The sequence below is a fragment of the Ochlerotatus camptorhynchus genome, unplaced genomic scaffold (genome assembly GCF_037179485.1).
Source record: "Ochlerotatus camptorhynchus isolate MF236.1 unplaced genomic scaffold, CSIRO-AGI_Acam_v1.1 ptg000070l, whole genome shotgun sequence".
Lineage (NCBI taxonomy): Eukaryota > Metazoa > Arthropoda > Insecta > Diptera > Culicidae > Ochlerotatus > Ochlerotatus camptorhynchus.
The window spans coordinates 2444360-2471118 of record NW_027040560.1 but is presented as its reverse complement, the minus strand read 5'-3'; the positions used below and the strand labels follow the sequence as shown (position 1 = coordinate 2471118).

Here is a 26759-nt window from a genome sequence, read left to right as displayed (position 1 = left end):
AACTGTATCTGGTCAACATTTCCGTGTAGAGCTTCCTTGCGCGGTTTTGGTAACAGTTTGCTGGCGTTCATCGCGGTTCGGGAAGTTTTGGACCTTGAATGCATGTAATCCAGCTCTTGTCTTGACCTTCTGCAAGTAACTTTGCGAAACTATGACCTTTTTTTGGCAACATCACGTGTTGAAATGTTGGAATTTCGGGTGAAATTACCTTTCACCGTTCCCTCCGTCTTCCTACATGCTGCTCCCGGTTTCCTTCCTACTCCGTGTTTGTGATCCAGTGTCAACCGGTGTAGTATTTTTCCTAAAGCACGATGGGACAGTTCCGGATTTTCCATGTGAGTGTACAATATATTTTCACCCGTCTCCACTTGACTCACTTCCAACTTAGCCGCATCGAAACCAAGCGGGGAGATGACTGTCAAATACAAACAATCATCGCCTACCTGGCATAACTGGTTCCAAACGACAACAAGTCATAAGCAACGATGGTTTGTTGATGTTTGGAACCAAATTCACATATGGAAAATCAATGAGCGTAAACGTGCGAGGCCCAGTGAATTTGCCGTCTTTTTCGTTCTCCGGCTGTTTAAACGGATGACGGAGTTGGACGTTACCGTGTAACCATTTTAAAAAGCGGTAGAATGAAAGCCGCCCCTAATCGAAACAGACAATAATGCAATTTTCAGGATGTAAACAATACACTTCAAAGAGAAACTGTGCAAAGTTTGGTTAATTTCCGCCTAGTAGGAATAAAGATACAGCCAGTTGTAAGTGTTGCAATAATTTCCTGTTCGCCCTTTAGATGTTGTTCGTAGAAGATTTTGGAGATTGCTTATTTTTTTCTAATGATCCAGAAAAGGACACCCCAAAATTTAAATAACAAATCTCCGGAGCGCTAGAAGAAGGGTGGAATGGTTCACATTTGGGTAACCACTAAAATTGTTTTCAATTGCAGAAGCGTGGGAGCGACACGGCGTGACTTCGATCGAAAATCTGGCGGATGTTCTAACGAAGGTCATCATGAAGATTGCAGGTCGTCGGCGGTCCAACAACTATAATCAACGAAAGCGGATTCAGCAGTTTTGTGACAAGCATAATGAATAAAATTTGTTTTTTTTTTGGCATAAGGTCTTATAAAATGTTTCGTTGTTTTTCATTGGAAATGAAGCTTTACAAATGTGTGACTCTGCAAACGAACCTAACAAATCGGAACATCCTTTCTTCTAGATAAAACTAGTACTCCGGTTCAAGAAGAAGTTTGCGTTAAGGAAGACTTGCTTGAGAGTTCCGAAACTGGCGTCACCGGGTTCAGTTTCCCTCTGTTCTGTGAAGAGGACGTCGATCGGCTGGAGAGGACAGTGAAGGCGGATCCACAAATTCGACTGGCATATGTAAATATTTGCTGACTGGCACTTTGCAACTGATAATACGTTAACTCAACTCATTGTTGACCCTTTCAGGTGAGACATTTGGCATTCCAGGGGAAGTATCAGCCCAGCTCATTTGCCAAATATTTCAGCGAACTGTTCAGTGATCTTTCGATGTACAATTATTGTCTGGTAGAAGCCGATGGTGGTCATACTAGCAAAAAGAACATGGGAGACTATGACATTTTCACCAACTGTATGCTTGGTAAAGTGTAAATCCGTCGCCTATTTTAGTACTGCACATATTAATCCTTCATATTTGTCTCTGCAGAGGCGTGGATGTCGCAAGGTTTAACAGTGCATGGTTTGACTGACCTGCTGAAAAGTGTGATCACCAGCCTGAACGATCGGCGTCAGTTGTCCAGTCGGAATCGCCGAAAGCGGTCGATACTTATCCAGATGAAGCTCCTGGAAGAGAATCGAAAGTTGAAATCTTGAAAAAGTTTTGCCCAATAAATTTTAAAACCAAATCGGAACTCTTTGATTTTGATAGTTCGGATATTTTCAATTTACAGTACTAGAATGTCGATTATTAAATGGGAATAATTGGGTATGTTTCAGAAGACCATCAACCACCAGCAAGGGATATGGAAAAATTGAAACTGGAATTGACCAAACTGGATCAGCTTTTCAGCCAACGTCGGCGGCAGCAGCCGCAGGTGAAAGTATCATCCCGGCGACCAATCGTTGAGGGATTTGTGTTTCCCCTGAAATCCGAGCGAGACGTTGAGCGACTGGAAGTTGCAGTCAATTCGAATGTTGGCCTCAGGGAGCAATATGTGAGTATTGGTTGCCAGTGTAGTACTAGATTGACACATTCAGATGCATTTATTCTAGGTTCAACTTTTAAAAGTGAAAAAGCAACAACATATCGAAGTGGTGGACAGTTTTCCAATGCTTTATGATGCAACCGCCATGAACGGATACACATGGGCCGGCTGTCGGATGACCAAGTTTCCCAAGAAAGCAATGAAAAATTATTCCATTTTCAATGGCTGTATGCTCGGTAAGTAATAGCAGTTAATTTGAAAATCGCTCACTTGGTTTTGAGGTTACGTCTGTTTGGCTTTGATTTCATTTTAACGGATGTCGTCTTTCACAGATGCCTGGAAATGCCAAGGAATCGACGAGAAAGCCCTCGAGGAAGGAATCAAACAAGCAATCCAAAGAATTCGTAGGCGTAGATTGACGAAAAATCTATCCGATAAGAAAAAGTCTGCATCGGAAACTTGACGCTATGTCGAATAAAAGAACGATTATCAACTACCAATGTTTCATTGTTTTGCTTACCTACTATTATTTGCTGTGTGGAAACGGAACGTTCTATTATGCTAACAACTTTTACTCTATTGCAGAAATATTCTTCATAGATAGCGTGTGCTCGGAAAGCCCCGAGCAGTACACGATCCGACCAGCTCGGCGGCCAACGGAAGTAGTGATAGAAGAAGACGACGAGAACACCGAAGAGGAGCAATTTTCTCTGACCCAAACCGTAGACGGCTTCCGGTTTCCACTGAAATCGCCAGAGATGGTCGAACAACTGGAAAATGTCGTTCGAAAGGATTCCATCGTAAGAAAGCAATACGTAGGTTGCACTCATTGCATTGGTACAATCTAGTACTACATTTTGTTTGATTCGATTGTACATTCAGGTTGAATTGCTGCGCAAGCAGCGTGACCTCGCCGAACGGCCTACGTTTGCCTTCCTGAAGCTGTTCAAAGATAAGGCACTGCTCGATTACAACTACAGCGGACGGTGCAACTTTTCCGGATCGAAGAAAAAGGCCATGAAGGACTACTGCATTTTCGTGGAATGCATCAATGGTAAACCTTTTTTTTTGGCTTCAAAGTAAAACTGTCCCGAATAACAGTTTCCATGTTTTAGAGGCCTGGGGTGGTCAGCAGACCGCCGAAGAGCTTCGGCAGTACATTTGCAGTGCAATCACGCTGATCAACAACCGGAAACGTGGAGCTCGATTCCGCAGCAAGCAGAGAAATTCCAATCCGCGCAAAAAGTGACCTTCGGGGTGTCGAATAGATAAGTCTGATCTTTCATTTCGTTCTGAATGGTTATGCTCTCTAATATGTATATAAGTCAAAGCATCATGGAACGAGAGAGATGATTAAAGTTTCCAACTCGCGTAAAAGTAAAATTTAGGTATTTGAAGGAAAAGATGGTTGACTTAAATTTATCTTGATTAATTTTGTAAATCACGAAGTAGAATTAAATTCAGTGAATAAAAAAAAGCTCTAGTACCACATTGTTTCGCTATGGTATTGAAAAACGGATGGAATTATCCTACTTTTCACTAACGAAGATATCTTTTTTTCAGTCTTAATCAAGGAACCACACGGGCAAAGTGAACGCTTGGCCGGCGAGACTAAAAAGCGCCCTCAAGCCCGGCGACTCAAGGAACATTTCGAATCAGCTGTCGAGGGATTCATCTTCCCTCTGCAATCGGAAGACGATGTCGATCGCTTGGAATGGAACGTGCGCGAAAATCAGGAAATTCGAGATCAATATGTAAGTACATTATCGAGGCTGACAAACAATTTGAGCTGGTTGAAATATGAAGAAGCATATGCGTCGTTGTATAAGAAAAATATCTTCTAGAAGTTCTACAAGGCATTGTTTATTTTAACCCATTTTGAAGTCAAGAATTCCGGAGTGATTTGAGATTTGGGCGTAATTGATTTTGTAAACAAACACTTCAATCACTGATTTCTCGTGATTAAACACTCAGCCTCGAAAACTAACAGCTTAATCATGTAGAAGAATGATTCCTCTGTCATTTGGAATAGTTTGTTTGCGAGATTGAGCTTTTATTCGCAAGAAATCAGCGATTGACGTGTTTGTTTACAAAAGCAATTACGCCCAAATCTCGAAGTTCTCTGGAATTTGTAGTTCTACAGGTTTACCATAGTAGTATGTTTGTCTCAGATCGGAGAACTCCTTAAGAACTTCCCCAGTTATTTTTAGTAAAACTTCAAAAATTGTAACCATCGACAGAATTCATAAAAAAAAAATCTTTCAGCACAGACAAACAGACATAAAACTCGCAAGTTGTTCATCGAAAACTCATTTAACGATCAATTTAAATGTTTCTTAGATGGTAGTATATGGTAGTACCACCGACAAACCGACATAAATGAAGATAGCAAAAATAATCAAATTTCTGACCACAGCACACTACTGACGTCTGGCTCCGTGTTCGTGGGAAATATTTAGCTAAGCCATGAACCCGCATTCAAAAGTTATGAATTGTGTTTCGTGTCTGATCTATTTAGGACTAATTATTTTTATCTAGATCAAAAAATCCTATGGTTTTGACAGTTCGGATCACTGCACATTTAAATGGGCCGTTTACGATTTTCGGGAATAAGTCAAAATTAAGTGTCATGTCGGTTTGTCGGTGGTAGTATTTTACCTATGGCGCGCATAGTCAATTTCTTTACGTTTGAAGTTTACACTACCGCCATCTGTTGAGTGTACTGCCCGTCACAATGTACTCAACAGATGGCGGTAGTGTTTTAGTGGCTATGTTTTACAGTGAGAATTATTCAATGAGTTATGTCTGTTTATCTGTGGCCTTTCTTAGCTCAGTAGGTAAAGGCGCAGCTACAAGGACCATGCTGGATGTGGCTTTGTTCGATTCCCGGTCCATTCTAGGAATTTATCGGGTAGGAAAATTTCTCGACTTCCCTGGGCATACATGATTGTACTTGCCACACAATTATACCAATGTAAAAATGGTACAGGCATCGAAAACTCTCAATTAATAACTGTGGAAGTGCATCTAGAACACTAAGTTAAGAGCACGCAATAAGCTAATATGCGATAAGCAATAAGCTTGAAATGCGAAAAAGGTGAAGGAGGTTGTTTATCTGTGCTTTCAGTTTTTAGAACCCTGGAAATTCTTCGAAGCCCCAAGGCTTTGAAAATTTCCAGTGAAAATATGGGATCTTGGAAATGACAAAAAAAATATCGTGAATCATGAGATTTCTATTATTACAGACTACCGATTGTTAACATATTTTCTTGTTTCCTATACCTCTTTTGTATTCAAGTTCAAGATTTCTAAAATAATTTCTTAATTCAGTTCTTAATAATTAATCTCTCACTATTTACAATTTGTCCTAGTGACCCTTTAAGTCTACGTAAATTTTGAGAAGTTTAAGGCAGTTCCATTAATTTTAGGAAAATAGCGGAAACCTTTAATAAGTTCCAAAAATTTAAGGATAGTCCAAAGAACTTTAAGGAAGTTTAGTAAACTTAAGGAAAATTTAAGGAAACTTGATAGAAGATCCCAGAATTTCCTGGCAGACCGGCAGGCCAGAGAACTTCAAAAAAGTTTAAAGATCTTTTGGGCAGTTCCATTAATTTCAGGGCAATTTCAGGAACATGATCAGGAGAATAGCGAGAAGTTAAGGGAAGTTTCATGAATATCAGGAAAGATTGGAGATCTTTATGGTAGTTCCACTAACTTCGTGTTCGAAGAAGCTTAATGAACTTCAAGGCGGTTCTATTAGCTTCAGCAAAACTGCAGGAACTTTGAAGAAGCTTTACGAACTTCAGGGATATCCAGTTAATTTTAGGGAAGTCATGAGAACTTGTGCTTAGTTGTTGAGTCTTTAAAGAAGTTCCAAGTAGTTCAGAGAACCTAAGTCTAGAAATCTTAAGGGATTGCCAGAGATCTTAAGGGTGGTTCCAATGATTTCAGGGAAGTTACAAAAAAATTATGAAAGTCCACATCAGTAAGGGTAAATCACGGTAAATTCCAATAATTTTAAGATCCGTTAGCTTCTAGAAAATTTCGTGAAATATCCAGAGAACTCCAGAGAACTTAAGAAAACATCAGTAATATTTCGGAATTTCACAGAAGTTCAAAGAACTTCAGGCAATTTTAAAGGTTTTCAGGACAGTTTGTAATTCATGTCAGGACCGTACGAAGAATTTTAGGAGAGTTGAAAGAACTTCAGGGAAGCTCTGTGAACATCAGGACAGATCAGAGAATCTAAGGAAGTTGCTGGAACTTTGAATAGGTGTTCCAGAATTTTCCAAAACTTCCGCAAAGCTCCGAGGGCTTCAGGAAAATGTCGGAAACGTTTAGGAAGTTACTTGAACATCAGGATAATGTGAGAACATTTTAAGGGAAGTTCTATGATTTTTGTGGTAGTTTCGAGAACTTGAAAAAAAATACCAGGAACTTCAGCGAAGATCAGAGAACTTCAAGGCAGTTTCATTAATTTCAAGAAAATTGCAAGAACTTTTAAGATGTTCCTAAATCTTTTCAAGAAAGTTTAGAGAACTTCAAATAATATTAGATATTTTAGGACAGTTTCATCATATTCAGGGAAGTTTTGAGTACTTCGAGGATGCACAGAGATCTTCAGAGCAGTCCCATTCACTTCAGAAAAAAATGTAGGAACTTTCAAAGAGTTCCGAGGAAATATGAGATATTCCGAAAAATTTCAGGAATGTTTCAAGTTTTCGGAACATTGTAGGGTGCGAATATCAGGAAAATTGCCTTCCGACAAATATAAGCAACATCAAAGAAGTACCAAAAACTTCAGGGAAGTTCAGAAAAGTTCAGATAAAATAATAGATTTTAGGGAAAATTTCGAGAGTTTCAAAGAAATTTTCAAAACTTCATTAAAATTACAGCAAATTGCGGAACTTTTAAAAATCACCGACAAGTTCAGTCGGAGAACTTAGCAAAGTTCGGAGATCTTTTGTGCAGTTCTATTAACTTCAGGAAAGAACATTAAACAACAGGACAGTCTAGAATTTTGGGAAAGTTTTAAGATGTTGAAGAATTAGTTTCAATAATTTAAGGACAGTTCCATTAAGTTCATAATAATGTCGAGAACTTCGTTGAAAATCTAAGAGCTACATTTATTATTTCGTTCTTACTTCAGGACAATAGTGTTCTGTGTTCTTATTTCAGTGAAGTCTAAATTACACCAGGAATGTTGTGAAATTTCAGGAAAACTTGAGAACTCCAAGAAAATTTCGGAAACTTCAAAGCAGTTTAGAAAATGTTACAGAATATCCTAGAACTTCAGAGAAACTCCGAGAACATCTGGAAAGTTTCATAAACATTAAGAAAATGCGGGAACATTTTAAATGAAGTGCCGTAAGCTTCAAGGCAGTTTTAAATTTGGGTTAATCTCAAGAGAAGACCCATGATCATTACAATAATTGAGGAAACTTTAGTGAAGTTCGGACAAAGTCAGGAAACTACAATTAGTTTAAGGAAAGTTCCGTGAGCATCAGTGTAGTTTTGAAAGCGTCGAAAGAATTTTAAGGCAGTTCTATTGACTCCAGGAAAATGATGGGAACTTTGAGAAGAGAACTTCAGGCAAGTCCAGATAAGTTTACGAATGTTTGTTACCGAGATTTTTAGCCATAGGCTAGGTCATCTCGGTTAGAGATTGTTAAGGACGTTACGTAAACTTCATAGTAGTTCCGAGAACGTCCAGAAAAATTACGGAATCTTCAGGGCTTCTATTTGAATACCTGGAAAATTGTAGAAACTACATGGAGTTTGCCTTACTTTTAATATCTGAGTGTAACAAATAGCAGTCACGTTTCAAATTACCCTATCTACTGGTATCTGTTTTAGATTCATATTATCGTTTAAATTAAAGACGTTTACTGCCTAATCCTATGTAATGCAGCAAAGAGTTTCGTTATTATCGCCTCCCAATTCTTATTTGTGAACGAAAACAGTGAAACAAGCATGGTGGGGTACGACGAAAATCTTGTTGGAGTTTAGAAATGCGTTAGTATGCTTATTGTAAGACCATTTTTTCAGTCTTCCTTCTTACCATAGGTCATCGTTCGTACTTTTCTTCGTACACAGCCCATCATCGTTTGCACGATTCATGTCAATTGCAGTTCCACTCTTTTTCTTCAGTATGTGCTTCACAATTGACCAATATTCCTCAAGTGGCCTTAGTTCCGGAGTAGTGGCCCAATTTATCTCCTTGGGAACCACTGTGACGCCATTTTCTCTGTAGCCTAACTGCGATGAACCGAAGTTTAGCCTACTGGTATTCATATCCAAACAAATGCTAATGCTTTTGTCTTTTCCCCCCCCCACAGGTGGCCTTCCTTCAAAATGTCAAACTCTTCCGCCAAGATCTGGCCAACGTTTTCACCGACCTGTTCGCCGACGAAGCGCTGCTCGGTTACAACTACTACGGCAAAACCAACCGAGCGAAGAAGAAGAAAGCAATGAAGAAGTATATCATCTTCACTGACTGCATGATTGGTAAGAGCATCAGGTACTTCGACTTAAGGTTATGTAGTATGTATAGGAGCCTTCAAACAACTCGCACATACATAAATAGTGTGTTGTAATATGATGGGGCTCGGTGGCCTTAGCGGGACCGTTTTTGCTTACTGAGCAGAAGATTGTGAGTTTAATCTTAGGTCCCTTCGCATTATTGAGTCATTAGTCGCTTTCTTTCATAACATGAATAGTCGATTTTGCTCCACCAAGCTTAATCGATTTCAAATCAGGTCCTGGTAATTCTCCCAAAATTTGAGCTCAATTGGATGTTCTCATCGTTCCAATCCTTCGCTGTAATGATCTGCGGGAAAGTTTGCTATTTGCAACTGTGCTGAAGATTGCATTCGGGTTGAACGTCAGGATAGTTAGTTATTAATTAATTAGGAAGATGATATTCTTCTGACATGCTCCATAAACTGCTCAGCAGGCAACATTGGTTATGCTTGGGGCGAATAATAGGGCTAAAAATCCAGGCTACTATGTCATAAGTGCAAGATGCAGTGTTGCCGTGTAAGCAGTCGATTAATCATATCAGAAAGTTATTGGCTTCGAAATCAATTAATAACTAATGACCTTAAAGTCTTATCAAGAAGTGGTATTCAGCAAAGTTGTAGCTGATAAAATATCACATATGAGCAGATGGGAAGCTTTTCTGTAAATTATTATGGCGAAGTTGGGAAGCTTTTCTGTAAATTATTATGGCGAAGTTGTAGGACCTTCGGAACATAAAGTTCATTTATCCCTTAGTAATTCCCATATAAACTTGAAAGTCAGTGCAGTATGAGTTCGCATCCAAATAAACTCAAGTTTTGGGAGAATGATCAGGACCTGATTTAGAATTAACATCAAAATCGATATTTTGAACCACCCTAATAAATACATCACTGCAATTCAGTGTACCATTTACTAAAAACGGATCCCGTATTTTATCAAAATCTCAGTGATTTCTCGTACTCATGTAGCTGTTACTCAATTAATTGCAGACGCTTGGCATACTCATGGAGTCAACGAGGAAGTCCTGCGAATCTCAATCGTAAAGGTTATTGCTCGACTGAATCACAAACTGCGCAGCCGTGGATATCGGAGGAAACCTGTGAATGTTGTACTGCTGGACGATGATGATGATGCTGCTGCCGGCGAAGTAGAGCTGTATGAAGTTGCTTAATCTGAATTTTGCACCGTAAACTGGCTATCAATCTAGCATTGCATACGAGCGTCAAAATTACCTTATTTGGCAAATTTCACCAACGATAATACGTCGGGCTATTTATTATTCAATAAACTCGAATTTGTTAGTTAGACTGATTTGATAGAACCATTTTTTACCATCCATATCCATAGTTCATAACAAACTAATTTCCGTCAGATGTCAAGTGTAACTTCTCACCATTCTTCAATCATTTCAGAGCTGCGTATTCGAGTTCGGAAGTTGAGCCTCGAGCTTGACCAATCGGATGTACTGCTAACAGCGGCAGTAGAATATCTGGGAGTAATGGGATTTCGCTTTCCCATCAGATCGGAAGGTGAAGTAGAACGTTTGGAGGCCGCCGTTCGAGGCGATATGCACACGCGAAGCAGTTATGTAGGTTAAACTTCTTGGAGTTGATAATCGCATAATCTAGTACTAACCGATTCTAAATTGCAGATAAAATACCTGCGAGATTCGAAGAAACCAGATGCACCGATAAGGCGCATCTTCCAGTCGGTTTTCTACGACGAAGCCCTGGTCAATTACAACTACAACGGGCTTAGCAATGTTCCGAACGTTAAGAAACGAGCCATGAAGGGCTACGCCATTTTTAGGGACTGCTTTCTCGGTAGGTAGTTGCGGTTCCGACACAACCCTGCACACCCTCGAACGCTCTTTTCTTCTTTTTTGTTGCAGCGGCTTGGCAGGAATTCGGGGTCACTGATGATATGGTTCGGGCCATGTTGACGGAAATTATCAAAAATATCAACCGCAGAAGACGAAATCGTAAATATAAAGATCGAATTAGGAAAAAAAGGAATCCAAAGAAGGCACAAACCACAGTATTAAATCGGTGAGTCACGACAATTCAGTTCGGCAAAGATGTGATTGCGTTTGCTCTAGTACTACAACATTAACCCTTGTTACAGAAATTCACAAATCATCCCACCCAGATGTAGTCAAGAATGAATCAATCATTTCTGCAGTACCAGAATTTCGATTATTCAAACGCTGAAACCATTCCAGATCATTCCGAAAGGTCACCATCTGCTTGCCGTTAAAAGACTTCAATAAAATACTGTTTCCATATAAAAAAAAACTACTTTGTTTGTTAGGTTTCATACTAGAATAAGAAAACCAACATGGCCAAACATTAATCACACATCCTTATTTCCATTTTACAGGCTCAATAACAACCACCTTACTCATTACCAAACAGAAGCGTACCAAGAATATAAAATGGCCCGCAAACAAAGCGAAAGCCTACCAACCTTCGGTAGTTTTTCGCGAACAGGCATCAAGTGTCCCTGGGTTCCGGTTTCCCATCGAAACTGAAAGCGACATCGAACGATTGGAGAAAGCCGTACGGACGAGTGCAGAGACGCGACAGAAATTTGTAAATAAGAACGCAGTCCCCCATTCATTCTAGTACTACCAAATTTTACCTGATGCGTGCCATCATTTTCAGATATCATTTCTACAGCGGATGAAGAAACCGGACGAACCGATCGAGAGCATTTTCAAGTCCGTTTTCTACGACGAGGCTTTGAGCGATTATAACTACAATGGATTTTGCAACAGCAGGCGGACGAAAAAGCGAGCCATGAAGAGCTATGCCATTTTCACCAACTGTTTGCTCGGTAAACTGCCTATAATGCTTATAAGTGAAAACATAGAATCGCAGATCCTAATCTTGGTTTGTGTTTTTTTTTTACAGAGGCCTGGACGCAGTACGGCGTCACCGCTGCCCAGATCCGTTCAATGTTGGGAAAAATCGTTCGCAATCTACACGGACGGAAGCGATTCCGGCGCTATAGGGATCGGGTTCGCGAGCAGAAGATCAGCGAGAGTGTGATTTATTTAGACGATGATGATTTTGAATAATAATAATAATAATAAAAACACAGACAATTTTAACTGGAGCACTCTGCAATTACACAGTATGATTTTTTTTTTATTAATTAGCTAATTCTGTAAATTTTTACTATTCTTCCAGGTCGCAAACGGGGAAAGCCTTCACCTGCTCTATTGTTTCCGTTGACCGAATCGAAAGCCGTAATCAAACTGGAGGAATCCGTTCGAACCGATCCGAACACCAGACGCAAATATGTAAGTCATTTCTAGCTCCTATTCTAGTACTTCTCAAATTTTAGTTTTTTTCATTTGGCAGATCAAGTTTCTGAGACGCATCAAATCTCCTCGGAACAGCGTGGTGGATACGTTCTGCAAAATTTGCACCGACGATGCCATCTTCCGGCACTTTAGCTGGGCGTCGCAAAAGGCTTCCCACCCTCACATGCAGCGGGAATCACTGCAAAAGTTTCTGATCTTCACGGACTGCATGCTCGGTACGTATTGGCACACGATCTGTTGATGCGAACCTACCAAACTCCAAAGGTTTGGGATAAATCCAAAAACGGTCGCCACTAGGACACCGAGCCTCTTAAGCTGTGATTTCATCGGTTTTCGAATCCGCATGTCATATATTACCCAGAAACTCAATTTTTAAAATTCAGCGGCAAATCGAGAGTATAACCAACAATCAATATGAACCTATCGATTTTAAATTGGCTCACTACTTGACTAGCCTATTGGTCCCAAGCAAATCGATTAACGTACCCCATTCTAGTCGAAATTCTGATGTTTGTGATGTGTTACACTATGTTTGTTTTGATCTGCTATGAAAGTTTGACAGATAAAATGAGGGGCTCGTGGATTTTCCGAGGGGTGCATCGATTAACTCGGGACCGAAGAAAGTACCAGAGCTGAAACAAAAGTTGAGCACGTTTCTTCGGGACCTTCTAATCTTAGAGTTATCTCTATGGTATAACCAAATTCGTTTAAATTTTGCATAGTTGTTGGGGTCCTCAATACGCATTGTTTCTTAATTCTTTAAATTTAGCATATAACAGATTTTGAATTGAATTCAGCACAGCAGAGTAACGAAAACAAAAATCACATGTTACCAAAAACGGATGTCAAATCGCATCCCTACATTAGCCACACTAAATTATTTACTTTTTTTTCCATTACAGAAGCCTGGAGTAGCCACGGAATCACAAAGGAGGACATAACCATGAGCATGGCGAGCATTGTGAAACGAATTTACGTTCGCAACAACGTGCGCAACTTCCGGGCAAAGTCCTCACACAAGCAGTTCATGGGACATCCTTACTAGAACAACACTCCGTTCGAACGACAAATAACATCTGACATCCGTTTGTCTGTGAATTATCATTTTTATTTTCTCATTTGACTTGTATTGAATTCGGTTTCCAACCACACTTTGTCAACAATAAAACTGATTTTTGAAATGCTGTATTAGAATGTTTGGCTCTTGGGCGAAATTGTTCCACTTCATTCTAGTACTACAGCCCCTCTATGTTCTAATCGTAGATTTGCTGACGGAGATGCCGCATCGAATATATCACCATGGGATGACATCAGACTATGCCGCCGGATTTCTATTTCCAATCAACAACGCACGCGCCATAGAGGATTTGGAAGCGCACATTCGGTATAGCAAGCGAAGCCGAGATCAGTATGTATGTTTATCGAAAATGAAAATCACAAACTGCGAAATTAGTAACAGGCAATTTGGATTGCAGGTGTCATTCCTACGGAAGAAACTGAAGGATGATCAGACAGTTTTTTCGGTGTTTCAACAAATATTCACCTACCGATCACTGTTCGGCTTTTCCTGGATCAAACGGTCGAACTTGGAACGAAAATCGATGAAAGATTATGAGATTTTCACCACCTGCATGTTGGGTAAGTGGATTTTGCAGTACTAGAATTGTCGGAAAAGAAGTGGATTTTTTTAACGTTTGACCAACAATCAATACGAATTTTAAATTTAAATTGATCCATTATTTGACTGACCCATTGGTCCAAAGTTCAATAATTAGAATTAAATGCTTAAATCGGGGCATCCTTCCGCCCATGCCGATTCTCGAAATGCATCGCTGTTTAAATATATTTATTCAAACTCGAATCATTTTGCAGAATCATCTTTGCGGCAAATGTAACGCAGTAGGCCCAACCATCAATACGAAACTAACGATTTTAAATTGGCTCACTACTTGACTAGCCTATTGGTCCCAAGCAAACGATTAACGTATCCCATTCTAGTCGACATTCTAGTACTACACAATGTTTGTTTTGATTCGCTATGAAAGTTTGACAGATAAAATGAGGGGTTAGTGGATTTTCCTATGTTTCGAGGGGTGAATTGATTAGCTTGGGACCGAAGATAGTACCAGAGCTTCGCCAAAAGTTGAGCTCGTATCTTCAGAACCTTCTAGTCTTAAAGCTACTTCTATGGTAGGCCTGGCCGTTTTGATGTTTGTGTCATATCTCAGATATGCTGCAAACATCAATGTTGAGAAGAAAAATGATTAGGCGTTATCTAACCTAATCATTTTCTAGGAAATTTTCTTCATAACAGTCTTGGAACTATGTACAAAACACTTAAGGAATTCCCTCCAGAAAACTCTTGAACTCTACTCTACATTTATCTTCGTATTCCAATGTTCAAAAATTTGCGTTAATTTCTCGCCAAAATTTTCTTAACAATTCGCTAAGAATATTCCGCGGAAATCTTTTGGTATGCCATTTAGAATTTAGAATACTATTATACCAAAATTTTCTTGCATATCCCCTCAGAATTTCTTGAGAATTATCCTCAGATTTTTCTTAAAATTCTTCCCAAAATGCCCTAGCGATGATCTCTTTGAGTTTGATTGGAATTCTTTTGAAACTCTCCTTAGAATTCCCTTGGAAATGTTATCCGAATCTGCTGGAAGACTAATCAGAGTTTCTTTGGAAATATGCATAAAGTTTCCTGCCAGACCCTCCCGGCAACTCGTGTAGAAATTCCCACAAATTTCTTAGGAATTCTCTTAGAGATTCCCTTGAAACTATGTTCAAACTAGCTTGAAATTCTATTAAAAAAAATTTTGAGCTTTGGATCTATGTTGAGAAACGAAGCAATCATTATATGAAGCCAGCTATCACAGTAGCCTTCATTCCTTTATTTAACGTCGGTCTCTGTTCCGCAATCTAGTGCCAATCACCGACGGACATCGATTGCCGTCAATGGATGGCAGGGAGGCAGCACCCACACAGGGGCCGGGACCAACGGCTTTACTTCCCTTCCGAAGGAAGACGTGACCAGAGATTTTTATGCCTCAGGAAAATCCCACCGACCTCGGCTGGGATTGAACCCAGACCCATTGGGGTGTTAGAAAGCAGTCACGCTTACCACTACACCACCAGCGCCGGCTATGAAGATGTTTGAACTATAATTTTATTCATTCCTTATCAAGCAATCAAGCTGAATAGACCTAGGGGAAAAGCTGGCTTCGGCAATACCTTAACCTATTATCGTCAGGGGGTAAACAACGTCCTTGAGAGCTCAATTTTGGCATGTGTTTGGCATGTGATACATTGTGTTTCAGAGCAACTATTGGCCAAATTTGAGTGCTCTAGGACTTTGTTTACCTCCTGACGATAATAGGTTAAGGTATTACCGAAGCCAACTTTTCCCCTATTTAATAAACTGTTCTCGGGACCCTCAACGGGTTATGGGCGACTCACGAAAGGAAGTTTCAAGACACGGAATTCCACAATCCGCTGGTCAAAACTATGACACCTGGAAGTTTCTCGTGAAGGTCTACTTGGAAGCCATTCCTGGGATGCGGTCATCAAGGAAGCGCCTGCAGAAGCGGCTCAAGCGGTGAAATTCCAAGAGATGAACCGAAAAGCGAAGGCAATGCTGGTTTGAAAAAAAAAAGTCAGCAGGGAAGCAGACTCTTATCAGGAAGCAGATTGCGCGTCGATGCGCGCTCATCTCCTGGAGTTCGAACACTTGATTCGTCAACTTCGAATGGCTGACGACCCGCTTGTGACGGCGGTAGAGAATCTTTCGGAGCAGGATATGATATACGAGCTGAGGAAGTCACGATTGATCAACGAAGAGTCGAAGTGGTGTGATCGGATGCAGAATTCAGAGGAGAAGTCTACTGCGTTTGCCGGAGACAAACTGAAGAAGTTCGGCAAGTATAACGGAATGTGCCATCAATGTGGAAGAAGGACTGCAAGAAGACTAAAGGCAACGCAAACATGGCAGCTGTTCGAAGTTCGTTTTATTTATGGCTGACAGTGCTGTTTCCAAGCGAGAGAAAAACAGGAATTGCTACTGCCTATCTCCGAGGAAACCTATACGAGCTGGAATTCGATGTTAGACAGTGTGAGGTCAACATGTGCGATTCCAAGTAGGGGCAAGTGGGAGCGATGCTACGAGAGGATCTTGCGCTCGGTGTGTATTTCAAGCCAGAAAAGTTGGGCTTCTGTAATACCTGTTCAAGGAAAACAGTGCCGGGAACCGTTCAGTGGCACACGAACAGAGCGGTACGACCCCTTGAACGTATACATTCTGACGTCTTTGCTCCTATTGAGCCAGCGACGTGGGACGGATATCGCTACGTTGTTACATACATTGATGACTACTCCCACTCTGTGATGGCGTTTCTCTTGAAGAAGAAGAGTTCAGAACGTTTAAGCAACCGGTGGAAACTAACGATTTTAAATTGGCTCACTACTTGACTAGCCTATTGGTCCCCAGCCAGTCGATTAACGTATCCCATTCTAGTCAAAATTCTAGTACTACACTATGTTTGTTTCGATTCACTATGAAAGTTTGACAGATAAAATGAGGGGTTCGTGGATTTTCGGTGCATCGATTGGGACCGAAGATAGTACCAGAGCTGAGCCAAAAAGTTGAGCACGTTTCTTCGGAACCTTCTAGTCTTAGAGTTACCTCTATGCTACTAGTCTTACAGTTACCTCTATGGTTTAAGGATGATCGGGTGAACGATTTCCAAGCTGACAGTGGATCAAGGCCGTGAATACTGCTCGGGAAATTTTAGAAGACCAAGGAAATTCAGATAGAATCTACAGTAGCGTATTCTCCGCAGCAAAACGGGATAGCGGAGAGATACAACCGGACTCGAGTGTACCTAAAGCAATGTGGGGAGAAGGAATGCTGACTGGTGTATTTCTGCTTAACCGAGGTCCAACTGCTACCGTACCAAGAAGTTAGTTATCGCTCAGCTTCTGAGACGTGCAGACGTTTTTCTCGATTGCGCTTATCACTAGTGAAGCATTTACGTTTTGGATACCCTTCTATCCGCTGCGCCGCGTCGCGTGCAAAAGTGTTTCGCGATGAGGCGAGAAAACACTTTTAAGATTGACTATTCGCAGTTCTCCGTCAAGCCGTCGGTCGAAAAACTCTATGGTTTTTGTCGTTCGGTTCTCGGTCTAAATAGGGAAGACATTAAAAGACTTCAGTGCCACAGAGGTGGAGCATGTGCCTTCGTCAAAGTCAGTGACTTGACGCTGGCACAAAAAGTCGTTGACGAACATGACGGGAAGCATGAAGTGGAGTGTGAGGGGAAGAAACACAAGCTTCGGATCACGTTGGAAGATGGTAGTGTTGAAGTGCGGGTTTACGACCTTCCCGAATATGTGTCTGAAGAGAAAGTCTTTAGTTTCCTAAGTGCGTTCGGGGAAGTGATCTCAGTTCACGAGGTATCGTGGGGTGAGAGTAACGAATGTGAAGGCATACCGCTCGGCATATGGTCTGCTCGTATGCTAGTGAAGCGGAACATTGACTCGTGGGTCACCGTCGATGGAGAGCAAGCGTTCGTTGTTTACAAGGGACAGCTGCAATCCTGCCGCTACTGCAAAGAGCAAGCGCACACTGGCATATCATGTGTCCAGAACAAAAAGCTACTGTACCAGAAAAGCTACGCGAATGTCACGAAGCAAACTGGACAGGCCAATAGGTCAACAGCCGGTCAGCAACCCAAAAAAACTGGTGCGAAACCACCAAACACGAAACTAGTCGGTCAAAAATCCACTACTCCGTCATCGTTAGAGTCAGACGTTTTCCCCGAACTGCCGAAGAGCCAGAGTGAATTCTCAGGCCCGAAAACACACACACGCAGCCAGCCTGCAGCAGGGTCTGCGCAAGTACAACGAACGCACAATGTGTCAAGTTCGTTCCTAACACCACCACAAGCTGTCGTGGCTTTGGATGACGTGTTCAAAAAGCCAGAAAATGCGCTGCGATCGCAGAGCAGAAGCGGCAACGGGAACGAAACCGATGAATCCTCCGCTTCCACGAGCAGTAGACGAAGCCGAGGAAAACCAGCCGGCAAAAAACCCCGCCGGGATGACGACGACGACGAGAGGGACGAGGACAATCGCTTATAAATGGCTCTCACGTCGTACAACATCTCGTCCATCAACATCGGCACCATCACGAACCCCACGAAACTGAACGCGCTCCGAAGCTTCATAAACAGCCATAGCCTCGATATCGTGTGTCTACAAGAAGTAGAGAACGAGCAGCTCTCCTTGCCTGGCTACGTCGTTTTCTTCAATGTGGACCATACGAGAAGGGGAACAGCTATTGCCCTGAAGGAACACATCCAGGCCACTCACATCGAGAGAAGCTTGGACGGCCGACTGCTTGCGCTGAGAGTGCAAGACACAACGATCTGTAATGTTTACGCTCCCTCCGGCTCTTCGCTACGTGCAGCTCGGGAGAACTTTTTCAATGGGACGCTTGCCTATTATCTCCGCCATCGTACCACGCATGTCATTCTGGCCGGCGATTTCAATTGCGTGCTTCGAACAAGTGATTCTAGCAGCCCAAACACTAGTCCCGCCCTCAAAACAGCCGTCCAGAAACTGCAGCTCCACGACGTATGGGAGAAACTGTGTCCGCGTGATCCAGGTTTCACGTACGTCTGCCGTAACGCACAGTCGCGACTCGATCGTATTTACGTCAGCAGTGATTTGCGCGATCACCTGCGAGCAGCACATGCACACGTCTGCTCATTTACCGACCACAAAGCGCTGGTACTCCGACTTTGTCTCCCCCATCTTGGTCAAGAGCATGGCCGTGGATTTTGGTCCCTTCGGCCCTATCTTCTGAGTGACGAGAACGTTGCCGAGTTCCAATACCAGTGGCAATATTGGACCCGGCAGCGCAGAAACTATGGCTCCTGGATCGAATGGTGGATTTTGTTCGCTAAGCCCAAGATCAAATGCTTTTTCAAGTGGAAATCTCGAGCCGTCTTCGATGAATTCCACAGTGAACATCAATATCTCTACAGCGAGCTTCGGTTAGCCTACGACGGGTACTACCAGCACCCTGAAATGATAACCACCATAAACCGGTTGAAAGGTGAAATGCTAGCACTTCAACGGAGATTTTCCTACACGTTCATGCGAATGAATGAAACACATGTGGCGGGAGAACCCATGTCAATATTCCAATTGGGGGAGAGGCGAAGGAAGAGAACCGTCATCACGCAGCTGCAGACAGAGCAAGACGAAACGGTAGCAGAGCCACGAGCGATCGAGACGCATATGATGGACTACTTCTCGACGCTGTACTCGGAGGAGGAAACAGAAGAGAATGAGAACAGTTTCGTCTGCGAGAGTGTTATCCCACCCAACGACACATCGAATGAAGCCTGCACGGACGACATTACGACGGCAGAAATCTGGTCTGCAATAAAAGCGAGCGCCCCACGAAAATCTCCCGGCTGCGATGGTATTCCGAGAGAGTTCTAACACCGCATGTTCGACGTCATCCACCGAGAGTTGAATCTGTTGCTGAATGAAGCACTCAGCGGTAATCTTCCTCCAGCGTTTGTTGATGGCATCATCGTGCTGGTTAAGAAGAGAGGCGGCGACGACACAGCCCGTTCATATCGTCCGATCTCGCTGCTCAACAGCGACTACAAGCTCTTCTCCCGCATTCTCAAAACCAGACTCGAGCAAGTGATGAGAGAGCACCACGTCTTGAGCGACGGGCAGAAATGCTCCAACTCAGAGCACAACATATTTCAAGCCACTCTTGCTCTCAAGGACCGGATAGCACATCTCCGCCACCACCGCCGTGCCGGGAAGTTAATCAGCTTTGATCTCGATCACGCTTTCGATCGGGTCCGGCACTCTTTTCTCTTCGAAACCATGCGCTCGCTCGGCTTCAACCAGGATCTCATCTCTCTACTCTCGCGAATCGCCAGCCGGTCCACCTCTCGGCTGTTGATCAATGGGCACCTTTCTCGTCCGTTCGAAATTCAACGCTCTGTACGGCAAGGGGATCCGCTATCAATGCATCTCTTCGTTCTTTACCTGCATCCACTAGTGTGCAGACTCGAAAGAGTGTGCGGGAATGATCTGCTAGTGGCGTATGCGGACGACATCAGTGTGATCGTCACATCGACCAGGCAAATCGATGAGATAAATAGGCTGTTCACTCGTTTCGAGAGAGCTGCTGGCGCAAAATTAAATTTGCGGAAAACTGTTGCCGTCGATGTTGGCCTTTGCGAAGACAACAGAATCAACACTCAGTGGCTACAAACAGTCAATGTAGTTAAAATTCTGGGTGTTGTTTTCGCAAATTCAATACGACTGATGACAACGATGAACTGGAATGCGCTAGTGGGGAAGTTCGCACAACAAATGTGGCTGCATTCTCTGCGCACGCTGACGCTGCACCAAAGGGTCATCATGCTCAACACGTTCGGAACGTCCAGGATATGGTACCTCGCGTCCATACTACCGCCGTTGGGAGTGCATACGGCAAAAATCACATCAGCAATGGGTACGTTCCTCTGGAGAGGGACTGTCGCCCGTGTCCCAATGATGCAGCTGGCACGCAGCAGAGAGAATGGAGGCCTGAAGCTGCAATTACCAGCTCTGAAATGTAAGTCACTCGCAATCAACCGACACCTACAAGAGATCGAATCCCTTCCTTTTTATAGATCCCTTCTTTTCCACGATAATCCCCGCCCAGCCATCTCAATAGATCTTCCCGACCTTAGACAAATCCTATCAAACTTATCCCAAATTCCCCACCAAATCCAACAGAACCCCTCCACCGATCAAATTCACCAGTACTTCGTCCAGCAAACTGAGCTACCAAGGGTGGAACGTAACAGACCAGCAAGTGGCTGGTCACGCATATGGCGAAACATTGCATCGAGGCAACTTACTTCAGCGCAGAGGACGAAGCTTTACTTGTTGGTGAACGAGAAGATAGAGCACCGCAAACTGCTATTCGTGATGCGGCGAGTAGATGACGAAAACTGTACGCATTGTGGCAACCGTACAGCAGAAACTCTCTCCCACAAATTTTGTGCTTGTGCTCGCGTCGGCCCGGCTTGGACGGTTCTTCAGCAGAGAATAACAGTCATCTTGGGTGGATGGAGGCGACTCGAGTTCGAAGACTTGCTAAGACCTGCCCTATTAGGAATAAACGACAGACATAGAGTGGCAATTCTGAATATGTTTATTACATATATCAGCTTCGTTAACGATTGTAACGGAAGAATTGATTTAGCTGATTTGAACTTTAATCTTGATGTAGCAAATTGACGGTAAAACAAAAAAACTTTGTATGCTAAACTGACAAATAAAACTTCACTTTTACAAAAAAAAAAAAAAAAAAAAAAAAAAAAAAAAAAAAAAAAAAAAAGAAGTTCAACACCTGCGGAATGCTGGATGAAGAAAACGTCTAATCTGGAGAAGCTGAGAGTATTTGGTTGCAAAGCATTTGCTTGGATTCCCGCTCAACAACGCAAAAATGGACGCTGAAAGTAGAGAGCTGATAATGATCGGTTATGCCACTAACGCAAACCAGCTGTGGAACAAGGACCTACGTGAAATTGTGATTGCTCGTTACGTTAAGTTCAATGAAGCCTGCTTCCCATATGCAGATAGATTCGGCACAGCTTGAGCACATCCATCGGCACATCTTCGGCATCCCTTCGGTACGCCTTCGGCCAATCTCGTAGGCATTAGGTTGTTGTAAATTAAATGGGAGCACTGCTGGATAACTGTCATTGAAGTTGTTCACAACATTACGTGCGGTTTGACTGTATATTCAGGAACATTCGCTTATTGAATATATCAGAAGAAATCAGACCAGTAGTTCACTTATAGATCTAAATACGAAATGTAGGTTCTAGAGTGGGCTCAAGAGAAAGAGGTAGTTATTCAGCTTTTCCACCATTAATTCAAATAATGATGCAACTCACACAAAACAAACTACAGAAGTCAATTCATCATCCTCTATAGTCGGTCTCCAACAATCTTCCCCACCGGTTCCATATCTTTCCGGCCGCTGATAGACCGTTGTTTTTCACAGCACGATAGGCTAGGTTTCTGGTCTGCCTTTGAGGGCATTTTAAAACCCTAAACAACTGGAATTTTTTATCCTATGAACATAAAACACCAACACCCGCTACTTCCCGCGTCATCCTCAATACGATTTATCTTTACGATTTCAAACCAAAACATTCAAGGTGTCAGAAATCCCGGGTTGCCGGGATGAGTATTTTACAAACAATCGCAGCTTGCTCTATGACCGGCACAATCTGCACACTTGCGGCACATTGACAAAAAAGATGACCCAAGATTGGTGTGCGGAGTGACCTACCCGTTGAGATAATCTCATGCCTCAAAAGAACGAGGAACTGATAGTTTCGCTAACGTTCGAGCAAGAGGGGAAGCAGTAATGAACGTGAAGGGGGCAGGGGGGCTTGAAAATGGGCCTTTTGTGTGACGTAATTAATTGACGTTCCCTATATAAATAATACATTTTACCCTTCTAACAAAGAAAGGTATTCATATCACTGGCATGTCTCGCTGTTCCCCACAGGTGTGGTTTATGAAAAATAGTAAAATAGTGGGATTAAACAAACAATTTAATTTTCTTCGCATATGATTATACAACCTTATTACTATGCAATAGTAATAAGTACATTGAATTTAGATTGAATATGCGTTTTGTTGTCGAAATTGACTTGAAAGTCTGACTCCGCCTAAAACGATTTTAACAGTGTTAACTGCTTTCCCCTATTAAATGTAGCCTAATTTAAAAAAGTTTGAGTAATGATTTGAAAACTTGTTGATTTTGGTCTTAAATTTACTCTTTTTTTTCTATTCTATAGATGCCTGGGAACGCAAGGGTGTGACTGAAGAATCTCTGGCAGACGAACTCCGACACGTGGTTAGGAATGCACACATTTCCAGACGGAAGCTCAAATGCCGACAGAAGAAAAAGACGGACGCCCGTGGTCGTCAATTTTGAATTAGAACACAAATTGCAATGACGAATCTTAGCAAAGATAATAAACGTAAAATGTGTATAAACTAAATGAATCGTTGTTAAACGGAATGTAGCTTTTTCGTTGTTCCAGTCCACAGTATACGCTGCGTTGCGCAATCTAATTGATTTATCGTTCACCTTTCCAGCCAAGAACATAGCCAAGCTTCGCAATCGGTTGCAGAGTTTGAACAAAATGAACACCAAGACCGTGAGTAAAAAGGACAAGGTTAAGCTGGACATCCAAATCTGCAACGTTCAGCAGGAGCTGCAGGAGTTAGCCAAACAGGCCGAACGCCAGCGAACGTGTGCCACTGCCCGGGTCAATGGGTTCCACTTTCCGTTGGTTTCAATGGGCGAAATCGAACGGCTGGAGGAAACCGTTCGGCATGATTTCAACGTCCGGGATCAGTATGTGAGTACACTATTCTAATACTGAAAAAAAATGGTTGTTACTGACTGACTGACTTGTTAACATATACTACAACAGGTGCGATATTTGACGCTCAAGAAACCAAGGTCGATGGATGTAGCGAATTTCTTTCCGTATCTCTTCACCGACGATGCGTTGATGGGTTACAACTACTCCGGAACGAACAACATCGGCGAGCAGAAGATGCCGATGAGGAATTATGAAATATTCATCGAGTGTATGATTGGTTCGTAGGAAAAAATATCGCTGAGTGTAGTACTAGATTATGACTTTTAACCATTTCAGAGGCTTGGGCTGATCAGGGCATGACCCACACAATACTGGAGGATAAGATTAAGGCCGTTGTGAAAAAGTTAACCGCCCGTCGGCGGATGCAAAAATTTCGTCAGAGAAAGTCGATGAAAGTTTGACGCGAAACTTGATTTTTGTTTTTAATAAACTCTGCAACTCATCAATCATTGATTTTCTATTTTGTTCTTAAGGATAGCAAATTTACTCCTACTTTCACTAACCCGACTGTTTCGTTCGCATTTCCAGATCCCTTGAAAGTGGGGCGGAAAAAGTTCCAGCGAACCGTAGGACAGGACGAATGCGCCGCAGCCGACGACGAACAGAAATACATGTTCATAGTAAGTCGAAAGGGAGGCGTGCTGCTGGTGCATGAGAACCACATCTACCGCTCGAACATGCGTCGTCAGGGACCGCAGAAAAACATTCTCTACTGGGAATGCGTCCACAACCGATCGGTCAAGTGTCGTGGACGGCTCAAAAGCGAAGGGAACTTTTTGTACGCTTCGAATACCAATGGTAAGTGGATTGACAGTGATAGACGTAGATTTAATCTAAGCGATTTTATCTCAACTTGTAGCTCAACACAATCATCGACCCGATATGGACCGGATCACCTGCGCTAAAGTAGCTGGACAGCTTACTTATCGGACGTTTGCGTCAATTTTTAAATGACTTTGTTAACTTTCCGTTACACTTAATTGAATAAAACTCGTATTTTTTAGAGGTACTAGATTGTAGACCCAGGCATAAAATTACGCAATCCCTTACTCGCAATTCGCCGTGAAAATTCTGCGAGTGTTTATGTAATTAAACATATTTTTTATGTAATTGATTTCCTATTTAGCTGGACCGCACTTGCTGGACACTCATCCCAACCCGGAGCCAATGATGTGGTACGAAACTCCGTTGACGTTTATCACCAATCGCAACGGCAATCAGGTGCTCCTCTTCCGAGGATACACACTCGGTAGGAAGAAGGCCTCCAAGCGGCTCAACTGGTGGAGCTGCCGGATAACAGGCTGCAAAGCCCGAGCCACTACCATCGGTGATAAGTATATCAAATTTGGAGAATATTATCACAACCACCCGGAACCAAGACCAGCAATACCCTGGTTTCCCTTATTGGCAGTGACCAAGCCACGCCGTGTTCGGAAAACCCGATAAAAGGACATTCAGCCGACTACCATATTTTTTTCAAACATAAGAACTTGTAAAACAGGTCAGCAATAAAGTGGAGCTTGTAAAATGTTTATTTAAGACACAGTACTGGAATACAGTTTCCTTATGTACAATCCATACTAATTCATTTTTGTTTCTGTTTCCTCTCAACAGGTCGGCTCCGTGATGCACCTCGGCTCCCGAAAAAACAACAACACCAACAGCACCGTTTTGTCTCCACGTGGCGTAAGCAGGTCCAGTTGCAGTACGTGGAGAACCGCAGGGGTAACCTTAACTTGCTGTATCAAGGATATACGTACCTCAAGCGAGGCGTCACCAAAACCAGCACCCTGTGGGCATGCACCAAGAAGAATACCTGTAAGGCGCGTGCCGTAACCCGTAACCACGATCAGATACGACTGGGAGGCTACTTGCACAATCATCCCCGCCCAAATCTACTGCTGCCGACGCTTGTGCCGCCGACCGCATCGATGGTGGCCATCAAAAACGAACCTTTCGACGCGGGATATGATGGGTAGAGCTAGTAGGTTTGAATTCGTGAGCATGCACTCTCGGATAAAACAAATGACCATGAGCATGAGTGCTCAATGTCTAAGACTTGTTTCGGCGTTTTCCTCAAAGAGGAAATGCACAGTAGATCAGTAGTAGCGAGCATTTCCAATGTCTGTCCGTACGTATTTCGATAATATTCTCTATATGAGTGTGATCAAAATTTGGGTTCTACGGGGACAATCTAGAACTACAACCATCAAAACCACCCAAGTAACAATGTGCTGTAATATTATTCCCAAGTCTGTGCAATTATTGTTATGAGACTCATGACAATTTAGCAATTGGGTTCATTGATTTTGAAAAATTTAAATTGAACCAACAACATCATCGGGAAGGGGAAAGCTTCCCCTACCCGGTGATGTTGATGGTTTGAGTTGGTGTCATATGGGTAGTGAGAAAAGGGCATAAGAAGGTTTGTTTACAAAAAAGCTTGTATGCCCTTTTCACATGTTGATCTTGAATTGGTGAGAGATTTTCAATATTGGTTGGGTTTATGTGGTGTTTACATCTCCGTTAGTGTACTAGAACTGTACTAAAATGTAGTCAGCATAATGCGTCAGCATAATGCGTCAGCATCGACCAGCATGAGATTTCACGAAAAACTGAAATTTGTGCTAGTTGGTTAAGTTGGTGGAGCTAGTGAACTAGCCTGAACGCAATATGGACGGAAGCGGATCGGAAACGGCAAGTTTGCCAGTTGTCACAAATGACATCAAGATGTCTAACCGAAGTCGATTTGGCTCTAACTAGTTTTCAATCCGACCAGTAGGCTTCCTCAGATTGGGCCTTTCCGCTGTAATTTCGATTGAACCTTAAGTGTAAACAGCCCATTAACCGGCAGCAGAAGCCACCACCTTTTACGCTTGGACTTACGTTGTCTGTACCGTGGGCAGCACCGTACCATAGAGGTAACTCTAAGACCAGAAGGTCCCGAAGAAACGTGCTCAACTTTTTGGCTCAGTTCTGGTACTATCTTTGGTCCCAAGCTAATCGATTCACCCCTCGAAACATAGGAAAATCCACTAACCCCTCATTTTTCGGGACCTTCTGGTCTTAGAGTTACCTTTATGGTACAACCAACAATCAATACGAAACTAACGATTTTAAATTGGCTCACCACTTTAGTAGCCTATTGGTCCCAAGCAAATCGACTAACATACCCCATTCTAGTCGACATTCTAGTACTACGCAATGTTTG

General features: G+C 42.5%; 5 protein-coding genes across 5 annotated transcripts; all 5 read left to right on the top strand.

Moving 5' to 3' along the window:
- Positions 1 to 1115: 1115 nt before the first annotated feature.
- Positions 1116 to 3835, top strand: LOC135697384 (uncharacterized). The gene is made up of 8 exons (XM_065216998.1): positions 1116 to 1391; positions 1461 to 1632; positions 1699 to 2206; positions 2265 to 2433; positions 2530 to 3012; positions 3080 to 3251; positions 3313 to 3701; positions 3761 to 3835. Exons 5-7 carry the CDS (start codon positions 2665 to 2667, stop codon positions 3444 to 3446), a joined length of 654 nt encoding a protein of 217 aa, XP_065073070.1. The 5' UTR covers positions 1116 to 1391; positions 1461 to 1632; positions 1699 to 2206; positions 2265 to 2433; positions 2530 to 2664; the 3' UTR covers positions 3447 to 3701; positions 3761 to 3835.
- LOC135697346 (uncharacterized) lies at positions 3736 to 9964 on the top strand (the record flags this gene model as incomplete). The annotated part of the gene is made up of 3 exons (XM_065216961.1): positions 3736 to 3951; positions 8536 to 8704; positions 9709 to 9964. Coding segments are annotated over 3 exons (567 nt in total), but the record flags the coding sequence as incomplete, so codon positions are not given.
- Positions 9965 to 10119: 155 nt separating this feature from the next.
- LOC135697275 (uncharacterized) lies at positions 10120 to 10950 on the top strand. Its single transcript, XM_065216897.1, has 4 exons — positions 10120 to 10307; positions 10371 to 10542; positions 10611 to 10767; positions 10844 to 10950. Exons 1-4 carry the CDS (start codon positions 10218 to 10220, stop codon positions 10881 to 10883), a joined length of 459 nt encoding a protein of 152 aa, XP_065072969.1. The 5' UTR covers positions 10120 to 10217; the 3' UTR covers positions 10884 to 10950.
- A 157-nt stretch (positions 10951 to 11107) lies between these two features.
- Positions 11108 to 13198, top strand: LOC135697274 (uncharacterized). The gene is made up of 6 exons (XM_065216896.1): positions 11108 to 11310; positions 11383 to 11554; positions 11632 to 11763; positions 11911 to 12023; positions 12085 to 12262; positions 12950 to 13198. Exons 2-6 carry the CDS (start codon positions 11401 to 11403, stop codon positions 13090 to 13092), a joined length of 720 nt encoding a protein of 239 aa, XP_065072968.1. The 5' UTR covers positions 11108 to 11310; positions 11383 to 11400; the 3' UTR covers positions 13093 to 13198.
- Positions 13199 to 13293: 95 nt separating this feature from the next.
- Positions 13294 to 24052, top strand: LOC135697273 (uncharacterized). Its single transcript, XM_065216894.1, has 5 exons — positions 13294 to 13459; positions 13523 to 13685; positions 22952 to 23521; positions 23597 to 23765; positions 23825 to 24052. Exons 3-5 carry the CDS (start codon positions 23303 to 23305, stop codon positions 23947 to 23949), a joined length of 513 nt encoding a protein of 170 aa, XP_065072966.1. The 5' UTR covers positions 13294 to 13459; positions 13523 to 13685; positions 22952 to 23302; the 3' UTR covers positions 23950 to 24052.
- The last annotated feature ends 2707 nt before the right edge of the window (positions 24053 to 26759 follow it).